Raw genomic sequence first — 20,861 nt, 5'->3', positions numbered from 1 at the left:
CCTGTCCAAACCAAATTAAAAAAAAAAGGACTTTACACTACACCAAACATACAAGGCCCACTCATTCAGTTGTATTTTTGAAGTAAATCTTTACAGGGAATATATGTGCAAGGCAGGGCTTCCCAGGTGGCTCAGCAGTAAAGAATCCGCTTGCCAATGCAAGACTTGCAGGAGATGTGGGTTTGATCCCTGGGTAGAGGTTCCCTAGAGTAGGAAAAGGCAACCCACTCCAGTATTCTTGCCTGGAAAATTCCATGGACAGAGAAGCCTGGTGAGCTATAGTCCCTGGGGTTGGTTGCAAAGACTTGGACACCATCAAGCAGCAATAGCATTATGTGCAAGTCACAATGCTAGGTACTAAACTGACAGTATTTTTTAGCAAATAAGAAATTTGAATTCAAAAGAAGAGATAAAGTAAGTACAGGAGCAATTTAAGGAAATGGAGAATGAGGGTAAATGCTCTAAGAGAAAAGAAATTAAGCACTAAGGAGTTAAAAAAAGGAAGACTAGAAAAAAGCACTGGGGAAGCTTAATTTTGATAGCAGCTACGACACTGCTCCAATACTTTGGCCACCTGATGTGAAGAGCCGATACATCGGAAAAGACCCTGATGCTGGGAAAGACTGAAGGCAGGAGGAGAAAAGGGACAACAGAGGATGTCCCTTTGTTGGATGTTGGTGTTGGATGGCACCACCGACTCAATGGACATGAGTTTGAGCAGGCTCTGGGAGATGGTGAAGGACAGAGAAGCCTGGCGTGCTGCAGTCCAAGGGGTCACATAGAGTCGGATACAACTGGGCAACTGAATAACAAGGACACTGCACTGTGAAAGGTGGTGGAAGTTTTAGATAGGTGAAGAAAAATAACCTTTAACTCAAAGTTGCCTGAAAGACAAATTTCACTCCTAAAATCAAAGGGGGCTTCCATTTCCAGAAATAGCGGGCTAGGTAATTGAGACCAATCCCTCACTTCTGCAACAAATAAAACTGAAAGAAGTTTTTTTTTAATAATTCTTAAACAAATAGAAAAGCTAACAAGACAATAAAGAATTCAGCAAAAACCCAAGACAAGGTGAAAACCAGAAACTGAGCCCAATATTCAAACTGGTTTTCATCCTGAGGATTTCTCTGATCTTGAAAGCTACTGTTAAAAAAAAAAAAAAAGAAAGCTACTGTTTTGGTGCTCTTGGTAAGTAAAAGTCAAAAGCAGAGAGCCCAGGTAACGTGTGTGGGGTCTGATAAGCACCTCTTTCTCCATCTTAATCTGGTATCCCAAAGAACTACAGCATCAGGTAAAGGTGGACTGGTAAGACAAAAAAGCAGGAATAATGGGCAACAGAAAAAGACCAAAGGACATCCAGACAGTGGAATTAACACATATAGATTACAAAACAACTATGCTTACCATGTTTAAAGAAATAAAAACCAGGCCTCAAAATTAACAGCAGAGCATAAGAAACCGTTAAAGTGGAATGGCACATTTGAAAAGAAAAAACAGAACTTCAGTGACTAAAACATGCAATAAATTAATTCAAAATCACAACAGATGAGTTTAGTAACAGATTAGAAATAACTTATGAGAAAATTAATAAAAAACAAATTACGCAGACTGTAGTATAGAAAAGTAAAAAGAGGAAAAGGCATAAAGAAGAGAGGGGGAAAGGTCTACATTAAATCAGTAAAGAAGGAAGATATACAACAGGGCAGAAACAGTACATGAATATAAATGACTGAGAATTTTACAGAACTTATGAAAGACACTAATCCAAATATTTAGAAGTGTAATAAACACCAAACACACTGAACAGAAACCCACAGTTGCATACATCATAAGGAAAATTCAGAAGACTAAAGATGAAATGAACTGTAAAACACATGCTACAGAAAAAGTGAAACAGGTGGTATTTGAGAATGAAGACAAAGCATCCTTCAAAACGAGATCAATAGTGAGCACACTGAAATTGCTTAATTTACCTGCCATGAAGATATAATTATGCTGATTGAGTCTACAGCTGAACCATGCGCTTAAATCACTTCATTTACCAGATACATGGTTTTCAATTTCTGCAGCAGCAGCTTGAGTCTAATCAAAACAGCAAGATTCTTAACCGGGAACGACTGCTAACCAGGTAAAAGGTATTGATATAATTGTTACAACCACGAAGAATTTCCCCATGAGGGAAAGGCACCAAGACCCCTCTGGGCAGCCTCAGCTTTCAGACCCTTACAAACTGTTCATCTCAAGCTCTATTTTTAAGACTGTAAATGCTGCCTTTATCTCTACTCAATTCCTTGTATCAAAAAGGAGTCTACACACTAATTCCTTTCAAGGCGTTCAGAAGCAGTGCTTTCCAAACCATTTTTTATGGGGTCCTTGTTAACACAGCAATAAAGCAAACAGCTGAATTATCAACGAATCTTACCCAACAGCTGGTACACAAGAGGTCACTGGGAATTCTGACCGCCAGATCTGCACTTGACTTCCTGGGTCTCACTCAAGACCTGAGTCGGACTAGCTGGGATGGAGGAGAAGGCAATGGCACCCCACTCCAGTACTCTTGCCTGGAAAATCCCATGGACGGAGGAGCCTGGTAGGCTGCAGTCCATGGGGTCGCTAAGAGTCGGACACGACTGAGCGACTTCACTTTCACTTTTCACTTCCATGAATCGGAAAAGGAAATGGCAACCCACTCCAGTGTTCTTGCCTGGAGAATCCCAGGGACAGGGGAGCCTGGTGGGCTGCCGTCTATGGGGTCACACAGAGTCGGACACGACTGAAGCGACTTAGCAGCAGCAGCAGCAGGGATGCGGGGGGGGGGGGGGGTGGTCCGAGAATCTGCATTTTAAAGGGCCACAGAAGCTCCTGTTTTCTGCTAGTTTCAAAACCAGTGCTAAGAAGGAATAGGTCTCCACCTTTACCGCGATGCGCTCTGGCTTTCACCTGGGCCAGCAGCTCTCAAGACCCTTCAACCCTCAGTTAAGTTTTCTGCAAGACGAACACGCCAGTTTGATTTCCTTTACAAGAAAGTGCACTGAGCACAGAGACTGGTACACGGAACATAATTAATGTTTCCATCCTAAACTAATTCTGTGACTCAGAAACTCGCAACCAGGCAGGCAACCCCACATCTCCGGAGTAGCCTGGAACCGTTCCAAGACCTCTGAGATAGAGCCCACTCCTCGCTTGAAGCCTGCCACCTGGTAGAAAACGTAGAAGGGAGTCGACAAGAGACCCAAAGCCCCAGGACCGCTTGAAAGGGTCGGCATCCTCTTCCACAGGACCTGGAGGCGTTCCCGCGGGCTCCCTCGGCTTCCCTCAGACTGGGCCCCACAAGCCCCTGTCTCTGGTGACTCAGAACCCTGGGCGAGAGCGCAGACTAAGGGCAGGCCTGGCCCTAAACTTCACGTCAGACGCAGCCCCCCACTTCCTCAGCGAGGATGCTGGCGCCCTGGTCTCGCTGCCTGGCCAGGGCCCAGGCCGCACTCACCTACCAGCGTGCGGGAGGCGAAACCCCCTCACCTCGGCGGCGCCCACCCCAAACTGCCACCGCAAACGCCGCTCGCTCTTAAGAAAAAATAAAAAGAAGGAAAATAAAAACAGAAAGAATGAAAGCAAGAAAACAGCCTTTGCTTTGGTATTTCTTTCTACCCTTCAGGGCTTCCTTTTCCTCACCGCCACAACAAAGTCCCGCCCCTCTTCCGGCGGTGTAACCCAATCCGTACCTCCCTTCCTCCCGTGGAGCCAAATGGAAATCCGGTGCCTTGAAAGCTAGCGGGAGAGACTTGATTGGGCCATTCACACTTCAGCAAGGGGATTGGCCAGCTCCCTCTAGGAGGGCGGGCCGAGCCGTGTTGTCACGTGACGTGTTTCCTGAAAGATGATTGGATGTGAGGGAGAGGGCTTGCCACCGAGGAAGGGGCGTTTCCTAGGGGACTGAGGGAGGGCCGGGGCGGTACGAAGCGGGGGTGGGCCCAGCACGTAATGGCAGCGCCGTGGCCTCGCGTCCATCTTTACCGCTCTCTTGGACCTGTCACAAAGGAGTCGCGCCGCAGCCGCCGCCGCCCCCTCCCTCGAGTGCGCCCGAGAGCTGGAGAAAGTCAGTGCCGCAGCCCAGCCGGGAAGCCCCTAGGAACGCGAAGCGGGGGGAGTTCCAGGGCTGGGGACGTCCGTGAGGGAGGGAAACAGCCGCCTGAATCTGCGGCGGGGAGACGGGACTGGGCTGGGGGAGATTCTGAGGAGGGGGCTGGGAGCGGGTGGCGTTGGGCAGAGCCCAGAAAACAGCCCGGAGGTTCTCCAGCGAGGCCCGTGCTGAAGGCGCCAGGAGAGGACCTGGAAGAGGGTGTTTCCGCTTTAGGGGTTTCTTGACCGAGGAGATTGTTGGGGGTCGCCCTTCTGCGGAGGCCGCAGCCAAAAGGGCCCAGGTGAGAGGCAGGTAGCTCCTGGGAGGCTCCTGATACATAGTGGTGCTCCTCAGGGGTGGCCAGGATAGAAGGGTAGATGGGAGGATGCTTGGGGAGGGTTTCCTTTTGTGGAGTTTGAGGTTTAGGGGGAAGGAGTGGCAGAAGACCATCCCTGGGGAGGCTTAGACGTGCCTTAGGGTCAAGAAACGCCTCAGAGAGAGCGAGAAGCTAGGAGTTGGGAGCCAGAGCTAGCAGGTTTCCCTACTTCGGAGGCCCGATGTGAAAAATGAGTAAGAGCCTGGGGAGAAGGGATTTGCTGTGCGGTTCCGGGAGGAAGATCCCCCGCCCCCCCGCCCCCCCAAGCCATAGGAAAGCCCTGGTGGGAAATAGAGGGAAACGGGAATGGCAAGCTTTTTCCTTTGAAACATAGGAATCAGCCGTTTCTGGACATAGTGCAGGTGGAGTGGGGGGAAGTCCGTCCCACCGACACTCCGTGCGTGACTCTTGGATCAAGCTTTTGTTCTACCTGCTACCTCAGTTTCCCTGTGTTTGGGGTCGGAGACTGAGGCAGAAATGATCCACTGAGACTCTTCAGTTCTATCCTGTATAGCTGTCTGAATGAGGTTGCTCCCCCTGGAGTGTTGTACTTTGAACTTCTAAAGGTTAGAAGAGTCTATTTAATTGACTGAAGGGAGTCCCCTGGTTGGCCAGGCCCCTTACCTGCCATCTCCTCCTCCTTAACCTCCTTGGGTCTCTTCTGTAAAATAACACAGTGTGTGAAAGTGTTTTGCAGAGTACAAGCTGTGTGAAAGTATTGTGATTCTGCCATCAAAGGGGTTGCTGTTGAGGAGTGAAAGTGAAGGCTCTTTCTAAACTGTGAAACAGTATGTAGATGTAAGAGATTAGCATTAATACAGTTGTTGATCACCTATGGAGTGGGGGAGTCATATTGTACTGAAAGCTTCAAGGTTTCCAGCTTTTTAGGTCATATAGTCTAAACCCATGATTTCAGCTCCTGCTTAGATGGGGGTGGAGGATGGTTTTTTCCCAGAGTTTTAATTTACTTTGAACCTCTGATGATACTGCAAGAGATAGCACTATGATATACTCTTTTCCTTCAGGAATTTTTTTTTTTTTCCTGACAGCTGAAATTTTCTTCCAGGCAATTTAATCTCATTATTGTAAACCCCCCCCCTTTTCCATATATATGTATTTGTGGCCTCTTTATGTACAGGTAGTGAGTATCATGTGTTCTCCCTCAGTTTTGATTTTATAAATGGGACCTCTGTTTTTTCTCCATAAATATTATGCCTTCCTGTAGTCACTCCAAACCATACATTATGAGGCACATTAGCAATGGCTTTAAAAGTTTTTTCCCACAACGGTTGTTTCTGCTTTTCACCCATGTATAGTTTGCACTTCCTGGGATGACATCTTGCTTTGTAAATCCCTCTATGAGGTTATAAGTACTGTGTCCATGTATGACATTTTCCTAATTTGGGGTTAGTTGCAATTGTTCGAGCTGGTTTAACGAATATTGAGTAATTTGTGATTTTTGAAGTTTCTTTTTTTTCTAAACAAAAAGCTGACTTGAATTTCCTGTTTTTCTAATCTTACGTTCCATGAGCCTTTTTTGAAAAAAATCCCTGTGGTGATTCTGTGAGCTTTCTGGTTCCCAAGATACACATTGTCCAGACCTGCTGCTTTAATTTAAAGTCCTGCTTTTGCCATTTTCATAAACACTTCATTATTTCTGCACTTCATGATTATTTTTACTTTATTGATTATAAGAAGTGTTCCAGCATAGTCTATGTGGACTTTTTCTGCTTCATCAGCAAAATAACTTTTCACTTAGTAAATTGGCCAAGAATCAAGGGGAAATAAAAACTTAGCATTTTGTGTGAAAAGTGAAAGTCGCTCAGTTGTGTCCGACTCTTTGCGACCCCATGGACTGTAGCCTGTCAGGCTCCTCTGTCCATGAAATTCTCCAGGCCAGAATACTGGAGTGAGCAGCCACCCTTCCCTCCTCCAGGGTATCTTCCTGACCCAGGGATCGAACCTGGGTCTCCCGTGTTGCAGGCAGATACTTTACCTAGGTTACTTAAACTTGGAAAATTTCTGTTTTGTGGTGGAATTCTTGTAAAGTAGGATGTGACAGTCACAGGGTTGCAAAAGTAAGTGAAAAGTCATTGGACACCACAGACGGGAACCACAGTGGAACCAGTAATCTATTTCAAAAGAGTTATGGAGTGGGGTAATAAACTATTTAGCTTCTCGTCAAATATTTGGGCATTTTCAAAGCATTTCCCATTGAATTTGGATAGTTTTTCCTGGTATTCAAATTATAAAATTGAAAAACAGAATAGTTAAGAAATAGTGAATGCCATAACTTGGGCCACAACCTGAGGAGGAGACTTTCCCAACTTTGTAGGAATGCAAATAAGTGACTATGTTCCCTTTGGTTTATCTGTTCAATATGTTATCTTGTGAAATAGTTTTCTTGCCAACCTTTATGATTAGAAAAAAGTACATATTTGTTCTATTTTACTCTCAATGTCCGTTTTAAGAGGGAATGCTTGCTGGTTCAGTATGTAAAATCATTTTTTTACTGTAGATAACTATGATATATACAAGGCTAACTGAGGTAGTACCTAATAAGTAGTGGTGAACTCTTGGAGAATATTCTACTTTCTCCCTCTCTAAGCTTTGGAAAACTAAAAATGCATTAGAGACAGCAGAGGATTGATACACTCCTTAAGTTTGTTAAGGAATGAACCCTGCATGTAACTTTCTTATTGCTTGAAATTACAGTTTTCAAGCATAATTTCATGGGTCTTGTATACATCAACTAGAAAGTTTTGAAATACCTTATTTGGCAGGTTTATTATTACCTCAGTTTAATGTTTCAGTGTTAGTTGTTGTTGTTGTTGTTTTTTTTCTTTACCCTTTCTACCTCCTAAAGAATTAAGTTTCCTTTTCTGTGCTCCTTTAATGCAGTGATTCTCAGAGTATGTCTCCTACCCTGCCCCGCCTTGTTGAAAATGTGCTCTTTTTTTCCAATTCTTATTGCTTCATAGTTGTTCATACTTACCTGCACCTAAAAGCTAGTTATTAGTAATTTACCAGGTCACTAAACCATGATGTTCATGAACTAAAACTAGCATAACGTTGTCTCTGATACCTTGTTTTCCCAGAAAGCCCTGTCGTGAGACACTTGTCAGCAACACAAGCTTCTTACCATGTCATGTGCAGAATAGGGATTCTTACAGTATTCAGGAAAGGTGCTTATTTGGGAGTCATCATTAGTATTGTCTTGAATTGATCTTTGTTTTTCATTGTGCTTCCTCTTTTATTTGTTTTTCATTAGCATTACCATTATCTTCATCAACTAAGTGTATGGACTTTCGGTTAACCTTTCTACTGCATGGTCAGGGGTATATGTACCAACAATATTTTGGCTTATCATTTAAGACACGAATGTGTTGCAGTGCAGATCTAAATCCTTCATTCCCCTATTGCCAAGGCTAATATATAGTCACCTAAAAACTGTCTGGTACAGATACTTGCATGTTCACTAAGTTCCTTTTCCACTGGAAAAATGGTGGAGTGAGAGGCTTCCTTCTGGTGGGCCTGACACTATATGCATGGGCTTCTATGGCAGGTGCTGTATTATGGATTGGGCACTCTGTTGTCTGTGGCTGCCCTTCATCCCTTTAAGAAAAGTATGAGGGACCTTTTTTCATCTTTGCTCTGTGCCTGGCATATTAGCATTGGATTCATATTTATTGAGTGATGTGTTCTCAGCTTTTCAAAGAATACTTTTTACAGATTTTAGAATGAATTCACTTAAAATACTTACTGAGTATCTGTTAGATGGGCTACAAGTCCACGTGGTCGCAAAGAGTCGGATACACCTGAACAACTAACACTTTTTCTCTTAGGTTCCAGTAGATAAACGGTCAAGTGTGCAACTGAGTGTTTCAGACACCATTTTAAGTAGATTTCATTGAGAAAGGTGTTGCTATTCATGCTATTTACTTTTTGTTTGCTTTTCTTAGCAGCAAAGAGTTTTCTATAACAGAAGAATCTTTTCAGATTTGTGAATCATGTGTTTGGATGACACATCTATATTATTTCCTGTTATTTGGTCTTCTGGAGGTGAAAATCCCCCATAGTATGGAGTATTACATTTGTTTTTCTCCTCTGGATGGCAGCTATCATTAGCACTTACCTCAGTTCTTCCTTAGCGTTTCCTTTTTGGGTCCAAGGCAAATTTTTCAGCCTTTGAGACCAGGCAGGATTATTCATTTCTCCTTATTTTTTTTCGCCTCTCTCCTTTTTACTGTCATTTGCTTTTGGTAATCCCTTACTCTGTCCTACCCTAAGTACTCCTCCAACAGTTCAACCAAAAAAAATTGTCTACTTTTCCCTCAAAAATGCACTTTCTTAAACCAACCTCAGTGCACAAGAGAAGTATTAGAATCATTCAGTGCTTTTCCCAGACAACTTGAAAGTTACAGTCCAGCGGATAAGAATACCTTATGTGACTTAAACCTCAAGTGCCCAGTGCCACTGCAGACAAATAGTTTTCAACACCTGAGTGGCATGTAAAAATATCAGAGCTGCCCTTCCTTTTGGGGGAAAAGTGAAGCACCAACCAAATATTTCACAATCTTTCCCTTCCCTTTGCTCTGAGATATCTTAGATTCTAGAGGCAAAACATGCTCTTGTTAAAATGTCCTCAGGTGGTTTCTGTTTCAAATGGCAGTGTACTCTTGATATACAATACATCTTTCTTACCTGTTTATTTGGCTACCAAATAATCTCGTTGACCTCCAAGTTTTACACATTGACCTCCCATTTAAACACAAGAAAATTGTGGTCTTTGGAGTGTCCAGCAGGATATTTTAAAAGCAAATGTATGGGGTAAGCTTCCCTATCTTGATAGGGTTATACAGCTATATGCAGTAGACAGAGTTCAGCACCTACATGCTTAAGAACTGTACATTTTATGTAAATGTAACCTGAAAACATATTGAAGCCAGTTAGTGATATACATGCTGATTTTTTAAGGGGGAAGTACATAGATGCCTTTGAAATGCATCAAGAAAAAAAAAGGTGGATTGATGATGGATAAAGGTGTGTACAGATGTGATAAAGCAAGTACAGTAAAATGTAAATAGTAGAATCCAGGTGGTGGGTATATAGGTATACACTGTAAAATCCTTCTTTGCTGTATGTTTGAAATTTTTCATAATGAAATATTGGAAGAGCATAGTAAACATCACACTAGAAGCTATCACTTGTAAATGCATTCACTGTCTTAGGAGAAAATTCCAAAACAATTTTTAAGAAGAGAAAATCATTAAGATTTCCAGTGTATTATATATTGTTATTGTTCATGCTGTACAATTTAGCCTCTGTGGGGTGGACTGGAAAAAAGTGCTGCATTCACTATTTTGGAACAATAAGGTGAAAATGACAGCAATAGTAATTTTATGCCCAAAGTTTGGTTTTTCTTCCTTCATTTAACCAGCCTCTCCTTTCTTGGCAGCATAGTCCTGAGATTTTATTTTTCAGAGAAAAGAAAATGTTCTTAAAGTTACTAAGCTGTATTATGATTGAATTCAAGCAAATATTTGAATAGATGAATCATTGATTCCTGGACCATTTGTTAGAGAGGGTTAGACCAGTTGGCAGATGTCTTTGTGGTGAGCTGTTTATGATGGTAGAGGTCTGTATTTTGAGTACCAGCCCTCACTGCTTTAACACTAACCTTACTGAGAGCCCAAGTTTGATTTTTTCCCCCTCTCAGAGCAGCTTTAAAATATATAAAATGGAGAATAAGTCATAAATGATACTGAAATGGAAAGAATAGCCTTTATTTTCTTTTTTTCAAAGGGGAGGATAAAAATAATACTGCACTTCAGAGAAGTAGATTTGCAAAGGAAATGTTTGATTGTAATTAGGTCCTTTCAGCAAAATGGTTATGAACACTGAGATGATTTTAAAAGCATTACCATTTAGATGGTAAGAGAAGTATACTAAGGAATGGCATCCAGTGCCATTTCATCTATCAGAAAATAATTTCATCCATCATGAAATCAGTTGATGGTTGCCATAGTTGCAGATCTGATAGTTGTATATACTTAAATTATGTGACTAGATTTTTTGTTTTGTTTCAAAACTAACTTGACCATCTAATGCTCCTGCTGCTGCTGCTACTAAGTCGCTTCAGTCATGTGCAACTCTGTGCGACCCCATAGACGGCAGCCCATCAGGCTGCCCTGTCCGTGAGATTCTCCAGGCAAGAATACTGGAGTGGGTTGCGATTTCCTTCTCCAGTGCATGAAAGTGAAAAGTGAAAGTGAAGTTGCTCGGTCATGTCCAACTCCCAGCGATCTAAGTAGTCTTAAAAGTTAAGGTGAAGTATATCAGATCAGATCAGTCTCTCAGTCGTGTCCAACTCTTTGCGACTCCATGAATCGCAGCACGCCAGGCCTCCCTGTCCATCACCAACTCCCGGAGTTCACTCAGACTCACGTCCATCAAGTCAGTGATGCCATCCAGCCATCTCATCCTCTCTTGTCCCCTTCTCCTCTTGCCCCCAATCCCTCCCAGCATCAGAGTCTTTTCCAATGAGTCAACTCTTCACATGAGGTGGCCAAAGTACTGGAGTTTCAGCTTTAGCATCATTCCTTCCAAAGAAATCCCAGGGCTGATCTCCTTTAGAATGGACTGGTTGGATCTCCTTGCAGTCCAAGGGACTCTCAAGAATCTTCTCTAACACCACAGTTCAAAAGCATCAATTCTTCGGCACTCAGCTTTCTTCACAGTCCAACTCTCACATCCATACATGACCACAGGAAAAAACATAGCCTTGACTAGACGAACCTTTGTTGGCAAAGTAATGTCTCTGCTTTTGAATATGCTATCTAGGTTGGTCATAACTTTCCTTCCAAGGAGCAAGCGTCTTTTAATTTCATGGCTGCAGTCACCATCTGCAGTGATTTTGGAGCCCAGAAAAATAAAGTCTGACACTGTTTCCACTGTTTCCACATCTATTTCCCATGAAGTGATGGGACCAGATGCCATGATCTTCGTTTTCTGAATGTTGAGCTTTAAGCCAACTTTTTCACTCTCCACTTTCACCTTCATCAAGAGGCTTTTTAGTTCCTCTTCAGTTTCTGCCATAAGGGTGGTGTCATCTGTGTGTTGCCTTTACATAATCTCTAGTCTTACTCATTTTCCATCCCATGACGTCTGTCAGGCCTTGAATAACATTACCCATAAGCAGCGTACCATCGTGGTTCAGTATGATGCTTCATAGGGGGCTGTGGTGGGAAATACAGGGGACTGCTTCCTCCATTGTGTTGACGTGTACTGTACATCATCCGTACTAGATGTAACTGTATTCTGGTGGGTTTTTGACTGACTTCTCCAAAAGAGTATATTCAAAGATAGCCTCAGTTCATTTCTCTGGAAAAGGAGATTCACTTTTTAGACCCCAGAAGAATCACTCTTTAGTGTTCCCAGTTTGTCCTTTCACTCAGGCAGGAGGTCCTGCGTACAGTCCCAGTTTTTGTGTTAGGTTCCATAGCACAGTGATTTCCAGACATGGCCACCATCAGAATCATCTGAGGAGCCTTTAAGAAAAACACATCCTAGAAATTCAGATGCTGCCCATTTGGAGTAGAACCAGGACTTGGTATTTTAAGAGACACCTAAGTGATTTTAATGCCCGTCACCTTTGGGGTTGATTGTTAAGCTACATTCTTTTCCAAGGTTTTTTTCCCAAAATATACAGATAAGTAAACATCGTTTCAGTGCAGTGTAGATGAGTTCTATAAAAGGTAAGTTTGCTAGTTATCTTAGTCCTCATAATTAAGACAGGTCTTATTCCTAGCCCCCAACTCCCAGATTATTTGGTTACTTCTGAGTAGCTGTGTACGCATTTGATAAAAACATCTTGCATGTGGGGAACCTTTTAAGAGTTGGGCACCATGCCATGTTTTACAGGTACTATTCCAAGTAGTCCTCACAGAACTACTGTGAGGTGTAAGAACTGTTACTATCTTCCATGTTTTGAAGTGTGTCAATAGTCAGCGTAATTAGAATGCATAGCTGTAAATATTACAGGGCTGGGACCTGCGCCCAGACTGACTGCAAAGCCTGTGCCCTGTACTGTAGGTGGCCTCTGGTGTCCTGTATGAGATGGTAGGCTGAATGTTACTGTCTTAAAACAATGATCTGTAGAAAGTGAACCACATAATGCTTTTTGGAATGAGATAAAACAGGGCTGTATAAAGTGTAATTGTTTAGCTTCACCACTCAGTCCTTTGCCTAAAGTATTCACAGTTTAGTTTCTGAGAAGTGTCATGAGTGATGCTTTTCCAGATGAAAAGCTATCCATGTTTTAGTCCTGAATAAACCTGAAAGATCATACACTATGTTCACTTAATTGCCCTGCTTTTGGCTTTAACCTTCAAGAGCACTCTGTATGCTCATTTAAAGATCATGGCTAAAAATTTTGAAGATAACAGCTCTTTTTTTTTTTTTCCTTGTTTGTTTCATAGTCTTTCCTTTGAAATGCCTCATGGCTTCTCCCACCTAATTAACTTCTTTGCACCTGGTCTTTATAGCTAGTTCTTAAAAAAAGAAAGTCTTTGGTTTTAAAATATTGAAAATATAATCTTTTGGGTTTTTTTTTACATTTCCTTCCCTTAACAAATTTTGTAGCTGACATCATTTTCTAGGGCATTTAAAGAAAATGACTCTCTTGGAAGAAATTGACCTGAACTATACTTCAGTTCAATTTAGGAATAGGAAAAAAAAAAAAAATCACATATAATTCTTCCAAATTAGTCAGATTTTTAGAAATACCCATACCCATTTCTTCCATTTGCTTTGAAATGTACTAAATAGAAATGTGCATGAATTATTCTACATTCAGTTTAAATAAGGCTTAGCAAAAATAATTTGGATGGAATAAAGTTTAAGAATTTGAGATCCAACAAACTTATTTTCCTTATATATTTATTTTTAAATTAAAATTTTTTATCCTTTTGGAATTTTCAAATATGGGGAGGAATCTTGTGATTGTGATAGGAATCTCATTCCCTCTACTTGGATAGTTAATTCATCACATCACATGTGTATCATGACTCATACTTTCCCACTGGTTTTCCATGTCTACAAATGTCTTTTTAATCCACTGCTTTCCTCACAATCACTCCCATCCTTGCAGTGATGGGAATGGTATGGTATTACTTGCACTCTTTGCTGGTTTAGAGTGTGTTCTCTTTTATCTATTTATTTATGTTTGGTCACGCCGCACGCCTTGTAGGATCTATTCCCTGACTAGGGATTGAACCTGGGCCACAGCAGTGAAAGCACAGAATCCTAACTGCTAGACTATCAGGGAACTCTCACTGTGTTCTTTTAAAAGGTTATTTTCAGCTGAATCCATGCATCACTCTCCTACCTATGCTTCAGTCACATGCTTTACAGTACAATCTCCAAATTTTGAAGATGGCCTGACTCTCTTGGAAGAACCAAGAACATCTGTGGTCTTATACTTGGCTCAGATGTTGCTATCTTGGTACTCTGGAGGGAGATAATGTCTATCCATTGCTTCTCCTCTACCCTTCTTCCCCTCCCCTGCCCCTCCCCCTCTCTCTACATATTATATTAGATTAAGTATTATATATATAAAGAATTTTTATTTCTTGGTACTCTGGAGGGAGATAATGTCTATCATTGCCTCTCCTCTCCCCTTCTTCCCCTCCCCTACCCCTCCCCCTCTCTCTACATATTACATTAGATTAAGTATTATATATATAAAGAATTTTTATGGAGATAAAAATCCTTCCTTTTTTTCTTATGAGTAGTAATTAAACTGGGCAAATATTTGAAAGAATTTGCTGCAAATCTGTCCAAAATAACAGAAACAAGTTTTCTCTTGCTTCTAATCCCACCAAGTTATTTTATTAATATTTATATCTATCCCTAAGCCATTGCTCAAGATAGGATTTATTTGTAAATAGCAAATGTTGCATAGAGACTCCATACCAGTCTCTAATCCTTATGTGTCTGTTAGTGTCCTTACAGGTCCTGGTCTTCAAGTCTCCACATGATTTTGTTTTCATCCTTTGCTACTGTGTTAAGTCTCCTGCTTCCAAATCTTTACTTCCTTTTACACCTAACCAGATTTTCTCAACTTAATGAAGGGCTGACTCTATCATTAGGCTTTTTTTTTTTTAATGATAAACATGCTGTGTGGGATGAGAATGGCCATCCACAAATTTCTGGAGGGTGGGGACTGTATCTTGTTCTTTATTCTCCCAGTGCTGACCTGGTGCCTGGTAGCCTGGTGCTTAGTATTTTCAGACAAAGATCATTCAGTTCAGTTCAGTCGCTCAGTCGTGTCCAACTTTTTGCGACCCCCTGAATCGCAGCACGCCAGGCCTCCCTGTCCATCACCAACTCCTGGAGATCACTCAGACTCAACGTCCATCGAGTCATTGGTGCTTCCCTATTCTTAACCTTGCAGCAGACATGTGCAGCAAGCTTATTGTGAAAAATGTAACCTTGTGATATATATTGACCTTCCCCAAACAAAGTCTTGCTTTCATAAAGGAAAAACTTTGTAACTACTTGTGTTATCTCTGTGAATTCTCAAGTGTCCTCCAAATGGGAAATCTATGCAGTTTGGTCATTTAAACGGAACACTATCCTTGTATTATTGTTATCAAGTGGGTGCTATCACATTGTATCATAACTTTTTTTAAACAACAGACATTTATAATTAGATATTTTATTTGAAATATATTAAATTTTCTCATACACTCAAAAAATAGTGTTTTTTTTTTTTTTTAATCCACAAAAGGAGCCCTTAAAGCAATTGCATACATTCTTCTAATGTATTTCTATATGGATAGAAAAATACATTAAAAAAAAATCTATTGTAACACCTGTAGTTTACAAGGATGTGGTTTAGCAACCAACTTTATACTGTAATGATAAAAAGAAATCACTGGTTAATTCTTACATAAAGACATCTCTTTGCATCAGAAGCCTATAAAAATAACCAAAGATGATTCTTCACTGTAGTCCTAATATCTATAAAATCAAACTAGGAAAGTTTGAGTAATTGAGTAGCCAAGAAACCTTTGACTCATTTTCCTTTTCTCTTTTAGAACTGCCACTGGATGACCAGGATTCCTTATAATTGATAATGTTGGAGATCAACTCTGCAACTTTCTTCAGCATTCAGTTGTTAAAAACAAATAGGATGCAAGTTCCTCAACTCCAGATTATGAAAACAGTACTTGGAAAACTGAAAACTATCTAAATGATTGTCTTTGGCTGGGCCGTGTTCTTAGCAAGCAGAAGCCTTGGCCAGGGTCTGCTGTTGACTCTTGAGGAGCACATAGCCCGCTTCCTGGGGACTAGAAGTGCCACTGCGACCATGGGCAATTCCTGTATCTGCCGAGACGACAGTGGAGCAGAAGACAGTGTTGACACCCAGCAGCAACAGGCCGATAACAGCGCAGTACCCACCGCTGACATGAGGAGCCAGCCCCGGGACCCTGTTCGGCCACCAAGGAGAGGCCGAGGACCTCATGAGCCAAGGAGAAAAAAACAAAATGTAGACGGGCTAGTGCTGGACACACTGGCAGTCATACGGACTCTTGTAGATAAGTAAGTATCTGGCTCACGGTCACCTCCTATCTAATGAAAAGCCTTATGCCAGGAATCATAACTCTTGGACTCCTTCAGTGCATTAAGATATATCTGCCAAGCCTCATTACTCATAGGGGGAGACTATTTCATTTCTCATGAGAGTAAATTATAAGGTTTGATCATTTTACTTGCTAATATCTACTCCAGTCTGGAAATGTCTAAACATTTCTGTAGCAGAATACACTGATGAAAGCTTTGATCTCTATTGGGGAATGTAGTCAATATGGAGTTTGTGTTGAAACCTACAAGAGGAAATGGTTTTGTGAAGACTCACTCTTATCTTGCTTGGCTATCTGCTGTGATAACTGGAGATTCAAGATAAGTTGTTTTACCAAGAACATTCAGTTCAGTCGCTCAGTCGTGTCCGATTCTTTGCGACCCCACTGTACCAAGAATGTAGCTGCATACAACTTCTGTTGGCAATGGAAGGACGTAGGTCAAGGAGAGTTTCTATCCTTCTCCCTCTTTTACCAGTATATCCCTTAGATGCCCTTCCTAGATCCATTTGGGAAACGGAAATTGAAAGAAACGGCAGGACACACCTGTACCCTGTTTTGTTTCTTCCCCTGCTTTGTCTAAGTGCAAAATCCCAGGTTGAATAACTGAGATTAAAGGGCATTGTTCAAGTTGAAAGAAGTACTTTAACTCAACCGTAAAGCACAGAAAGTAGCAGTAAGTTTTAGAACTGTAGTGAACAAAGGTTCAGATTCTGGCCCAGCCCCTTGACTAGCTACATGACACTGAGCAAATCACTTCTTTAAGCCTCAGGTTCCTCATCTATGAAAAAAAATAATACTTTCTGACAAGGATTATTATGAGAAAATATATATAAATCATCTAGTAAGGTGGCGCTAGTGGTAAAGAATCCACCTGCCTATACAGGAGACACAAGAGACTCAGGTTCTATCCCTGTGTCAGGGAGATCCCCTGGAGAAGGAAATGGCAACCCACTCCAGTATTCTTGGCTGGAGAATTCCATGGACAGAGGAGCCTGGTGGGCTGCAGTCCATGGTTCAAAAAGAGGACGTGGCTGAGCACAAATACAAATGGTGCCTTGTACAGAACATGTCCTCAATAGAGGATAGATTTTTTTTTTTTAAGTTCTGTCTGGGTTCTTTTTGCTTCAGGGTCTGCCAGTATATTTAAGTATCTAAATATTGATAATCACGTTTATGAGAAAACAGTTTTGTTTAGTTCCTGAAAAATAATAGCATAAACCAAGATATACCTGTGCATATTATTTTGAGGGTTTTTTTTTGTCCTCATAGAAATAAATTTATTTTGCACATTTTCTTTCTGCTATAGAGCATGCTAGGAAATATTCTTACATATATGCTCTGTAACCATCTCAGAAAGGCCTTCCTAAGTTATTAAAACCTGCCTTTGAAGTAGTTCTGGTATCTGAATTTAATATCATTTTAATATGTTTATAGGAAATATATTTAATATAAATCTATGCCACATACATCCCCTAAATTCAAGCACAGGTCTAGAAACTGTTATGTAAAGTTTCTTCATGGTGACATTTAAAGCATGCTGTGAAATTGTAATGAAAAATTGTCCTTCCCAAATAAGGAAGTAAACCACAGCAGTCTTATTTAAGCCCATTGGGAAAACAGGTACAGAATAGACTTCCACATATTTTTTATAGGGTGGTTAAGAGAGTATAGGGGCAAAGCAGGAGCTTTATTTCTAAGCTTCAGAACAGTATTACACATTACAAGTGGACTTACGAGGCAAGTAGTGTACACTTGAATAATAGGGTAACTTTTACCTTAAACCTGTTTTTACTGAATTACAGTGAAAACTCTTCTGAAAATGGAAAAATTTGGCAGGTGCAGAACAACTATAAAGGGACATGTTGGAGAACATAATGGCAAAATCAGGTTCAGAGAGTTTGTAAACATAGTTACAGAGCTTTTTTTTTGAGAAACTGCTATAGAGAAAAGAATTTGCTAACCTACAAAGTTTATAAGGCTATTAAAACATAGAAGACAAGACAGATGGGCTTAGTAAGAATATGTGTAAAAGGATGTATGCAGATATCACATTTATAAAACGATCTTAATATTTATTGTTCTCCTCTTGTTACTTACAAGAGAATGACCTTGATTTGAGAGGACAGCATAGTTCCTAATGGCATAGTGAGAGCGTTGCTATAGGAAATACACTTGAAATATATACTTAATTTAAAAATCATTCTGAAGTTCAACTCTTTTGCTTTTTTTTCTTAGTATTATATCCTCAGATCGCTGATGGTATTAATGTTACTTATTCTCATGACTTTGGAATTTTAATTTGCAGGCTCCTCTCGATGGAAGTTTTTTCTGTGTGTGTGTGTGCGTGTTCTCTCTTTTTCTCCCTTTCTCTCTGTCACTTTTGTTGTCTCCATCTGGGGCCCAGGGGCCTTCAGGCTACAACTGAGCCTAAAAGTGGTGGTTCTGAGGCCCCACCCCACTCTAGGAAGCCCAGGCCCTGCTGCCTGGCTTTCTCTGCCTTTTTCTGTCACTGGAGACTTGCAACTTTATGTCAGCTGCAGCTCAGGCTACTATTTAGAGCTTTTCAACTCCTTTCACTGAGAGGGGAATGCTGTTCCCACTTGATTTGATAAATCTGCTCCATCCTTTGCAACAGTGGGGCTTTGGTCCCCCTTACCTGCCTTGCAGGTGTAAAGCTCCTGGTGACCTCTGTCTAGTTCCTGGCCCAGAGCTTAGTGATCTTATGGTTTTAGCATTTGCCTCCCGCCACAAGTTCCTGCTCTGTTTCTGTTCCACAAAGAATTTTTGTCGTCATCTTTTTTTATATATAGTATTTGTGTTTTATTTGTTTGGCTGCATTGGGTCTTAGTTGTTTCAGCCCACGGGCTTAGTTGCCCGGTGACATGTGGGATCTTAGTTCCCCAACTGGGAATCAAACCCACAGCCCCTGCACTGCAAGGTGGATTCTTAACCACTGGACCACTAGGGAGGTCTTTATATTATTTGTTTGAGGGTAGGGATGTGCGTGTCCTTTAAGTGTGTCTGTATAGAATTCAGGTACTCATATTCCTTACTGGTCACTGACCTTGTCATTTTTATTATTTTGCCCTTCCCTAATCACATTGTCCCTTTTTACCTCCCACATCCAAATATCAGTGGGTAACCATTCTTCTGAATTTAAGGTATGTTCTAATCTGCCTGACATATGTTTATGTCTGTGTAGGAAGCTTATATATATTGTTTTGTATATGATTTTTAAAATTTACTTAACGATTAGAGAAATCTCTTTGGTTTTAGTTCCTCTCAACATTGTGTTTGAGACTGCTACGGAGTATTCTGTTGTATGCTCAAAAGCACTATATTTTGTTACCCAATAATGTGGTGACAGTCACTTAGGTTACTACTTCTGAATTTTTGTTCGTACAAATAGCATTGCAGCAAATAGCCTCATATGTACCTGTGTAATTATTTCTCTAGCACTGGTGAATATATGCATACTTAATTTCATTATTGCCAGATTGCCCCAGAGCAGTGTTTGTATTAGTTAGTTATATCATTTAATACAGTTTTTTTAGATAAGAATTTTCCCTTGTTTTGAAAAGGAATAGGATGCGTCCAACACTGGCACCTAATGAGTACCTGACATGAACTGAGTAATTCCCATATTGCAAGGTTATTCTGAGGATTAAATGATTGAAGACAATAGTTGGTTTTTTTTCTTTTTTCACAGTGAAACAGAGAGCCACAATATATGGCTCTGTGAATATAAGCAGTGAGTATATTCTTTAAATAATTAGATGATCAGTTTGGTGGAATAGATTTCCTTCATTTTTAAATTTCCCCTAAAGCATCTCTTTGAATTCCTGAGATTACAGTTTGAAAATCCACTGAATTAAGAGGAAAATGCCATTTTAGAGCAATGACTAATTAAGTTTGGTTTCTTTTCCTTCTAACCTCATTTTATGAAGTTTAAGCATATAGTGATATTTACCAGAACACCACCTAAAAACGAAGATGTTATGTAGGCCCTTGCTTCTGTAAGTCCTCATTTGGGATTGCATTTGCCTTCCTGACACTTCTTGAGGTATGTATGAGGAAGATGATGTTGGTCTCCTTGCCTTGTCTCTATTGGCATTGGGCTGTTAGAGGTAAAACTGAAAGTGGGCTCTGGCTCTCAGTGTTAGTCCTGTGCTTTGACTTCAGGCCACACGGTGGTCCTTTCATGTGCTTTTCTGCCCATTTTGTTCATGTTTGTGGGCTGTCATGGACAGTGACCTTGGAAATAAGTACATGTGGTGTGCATTTGTCCTTAAAGATTATAGCTCTGGTTGTCTCCTCCATCTTTCTCTACATTCATTCGTGTTCCTTTCTTTCTCTTTCTACCCCCCATACTTCCAGTTTGAACTTCTATTTGAAATTGTCATTTCTTATTTCTTCAAGTTTGATGTCTTGAATGTTTATTTTTCAGTGATCAGGAACCTCCCTATTCAATGATTACATTGCACGAAATGGCAGAAACAGGTATTTTTTAAGTTTTTAAAAAGTATTCCTAATTGATTAATTAATGATCATGAAGAAATGTAGCCACTTAAAAAAATACTTCAAAAATACTTAACATACATGATGAGGAAAAAAGCCCTTAGTCTATGGAAATTTTCCTGCACAAGGGCAATAATTAAAAGCACTGTATTGTATTCTGAGTATATACTGCATCTTTTAGTAATGGTTTTATCTCACT

At 40.7% G+C, this 20,861-nt stretch overlaps 2 protein-coding genes across 4 annotated transcripts in view; one reads left to right on the top strand and one right to left on the bottom strand.

The window, feature by feature from the left end:
- FAM192A (family with sequence similarity 192 member A) overlaps positions 1-3,701 on the bottom strand; it is a 40,810-nt gene extending 37,109 nt beyond the window's left edge. Inside the window, exon 1 of one of the 2 annotated variants that reach the window (XM_027516484.1) lies at positions 3,488-3,701. The gene's annotated coding sequence lies outside the window, so the exon portion shown is untranslated. Of the gene's footprint in view, positions 1-2,422; positions 2,516-3,487 lie in introns of those variants that run through there. The other variant, XM_027516485.1, reaches the window with a different exon arrangement.
- Positions 3,702-3,927: 226 nt separating this feature from the next.
- The window catches only part of RSPRY1 (ring finger and SPRY domain containing 1), a 37,403-nt gene continuing 20,469 nt past the window's right edge, over positions 3,928-20,861 (top strand). The window contains exons 1-3 of one of the 2 annotated variants that reach the window (XM_027516482.1): positions 3,928-4,096; positions 15,599-16,103; positions 20,592-20,644. In XM_027516482.1, coding sequence (XP_027372283.1) covers positions 15,754-16,103; positions 20,592-20,644 — 403 coding nt within the window. In that variant the 5' untranslated portion in view covers positions 3,928-4,096; positions 15,599-15,753. Of the gene's footprint in view, positions 4,097-4,284; positions 4,422-15,598; positions 16,104-20,591; positions 20,645-20,861 lie in introns of those variants that run through there. The other variant, XM_027516481.1, reaches the window with a different exon arrangement.

Source organism: Bos indicus x Bos taurus, chromosome 18 (genome assembly GCF_003369695.1).
Source record: "Bos indicus x Bos taurus breed Angus x Brahman F1 hybrid chromosome 18, Bos_hybrid_MaternalHap_v2.0, whole genome shotgun sequence".
Taxonomy (NCBI): domain Eukaryota; kingdom Metazoa; phylum Chordata; class Mammalia; order Artiodactyla; family Bovidae; genus Bos; species Bos indicus x Bos taurus.
This window is presented reverse-complemented; position numbering and strand designations above follow the sequence as displayed.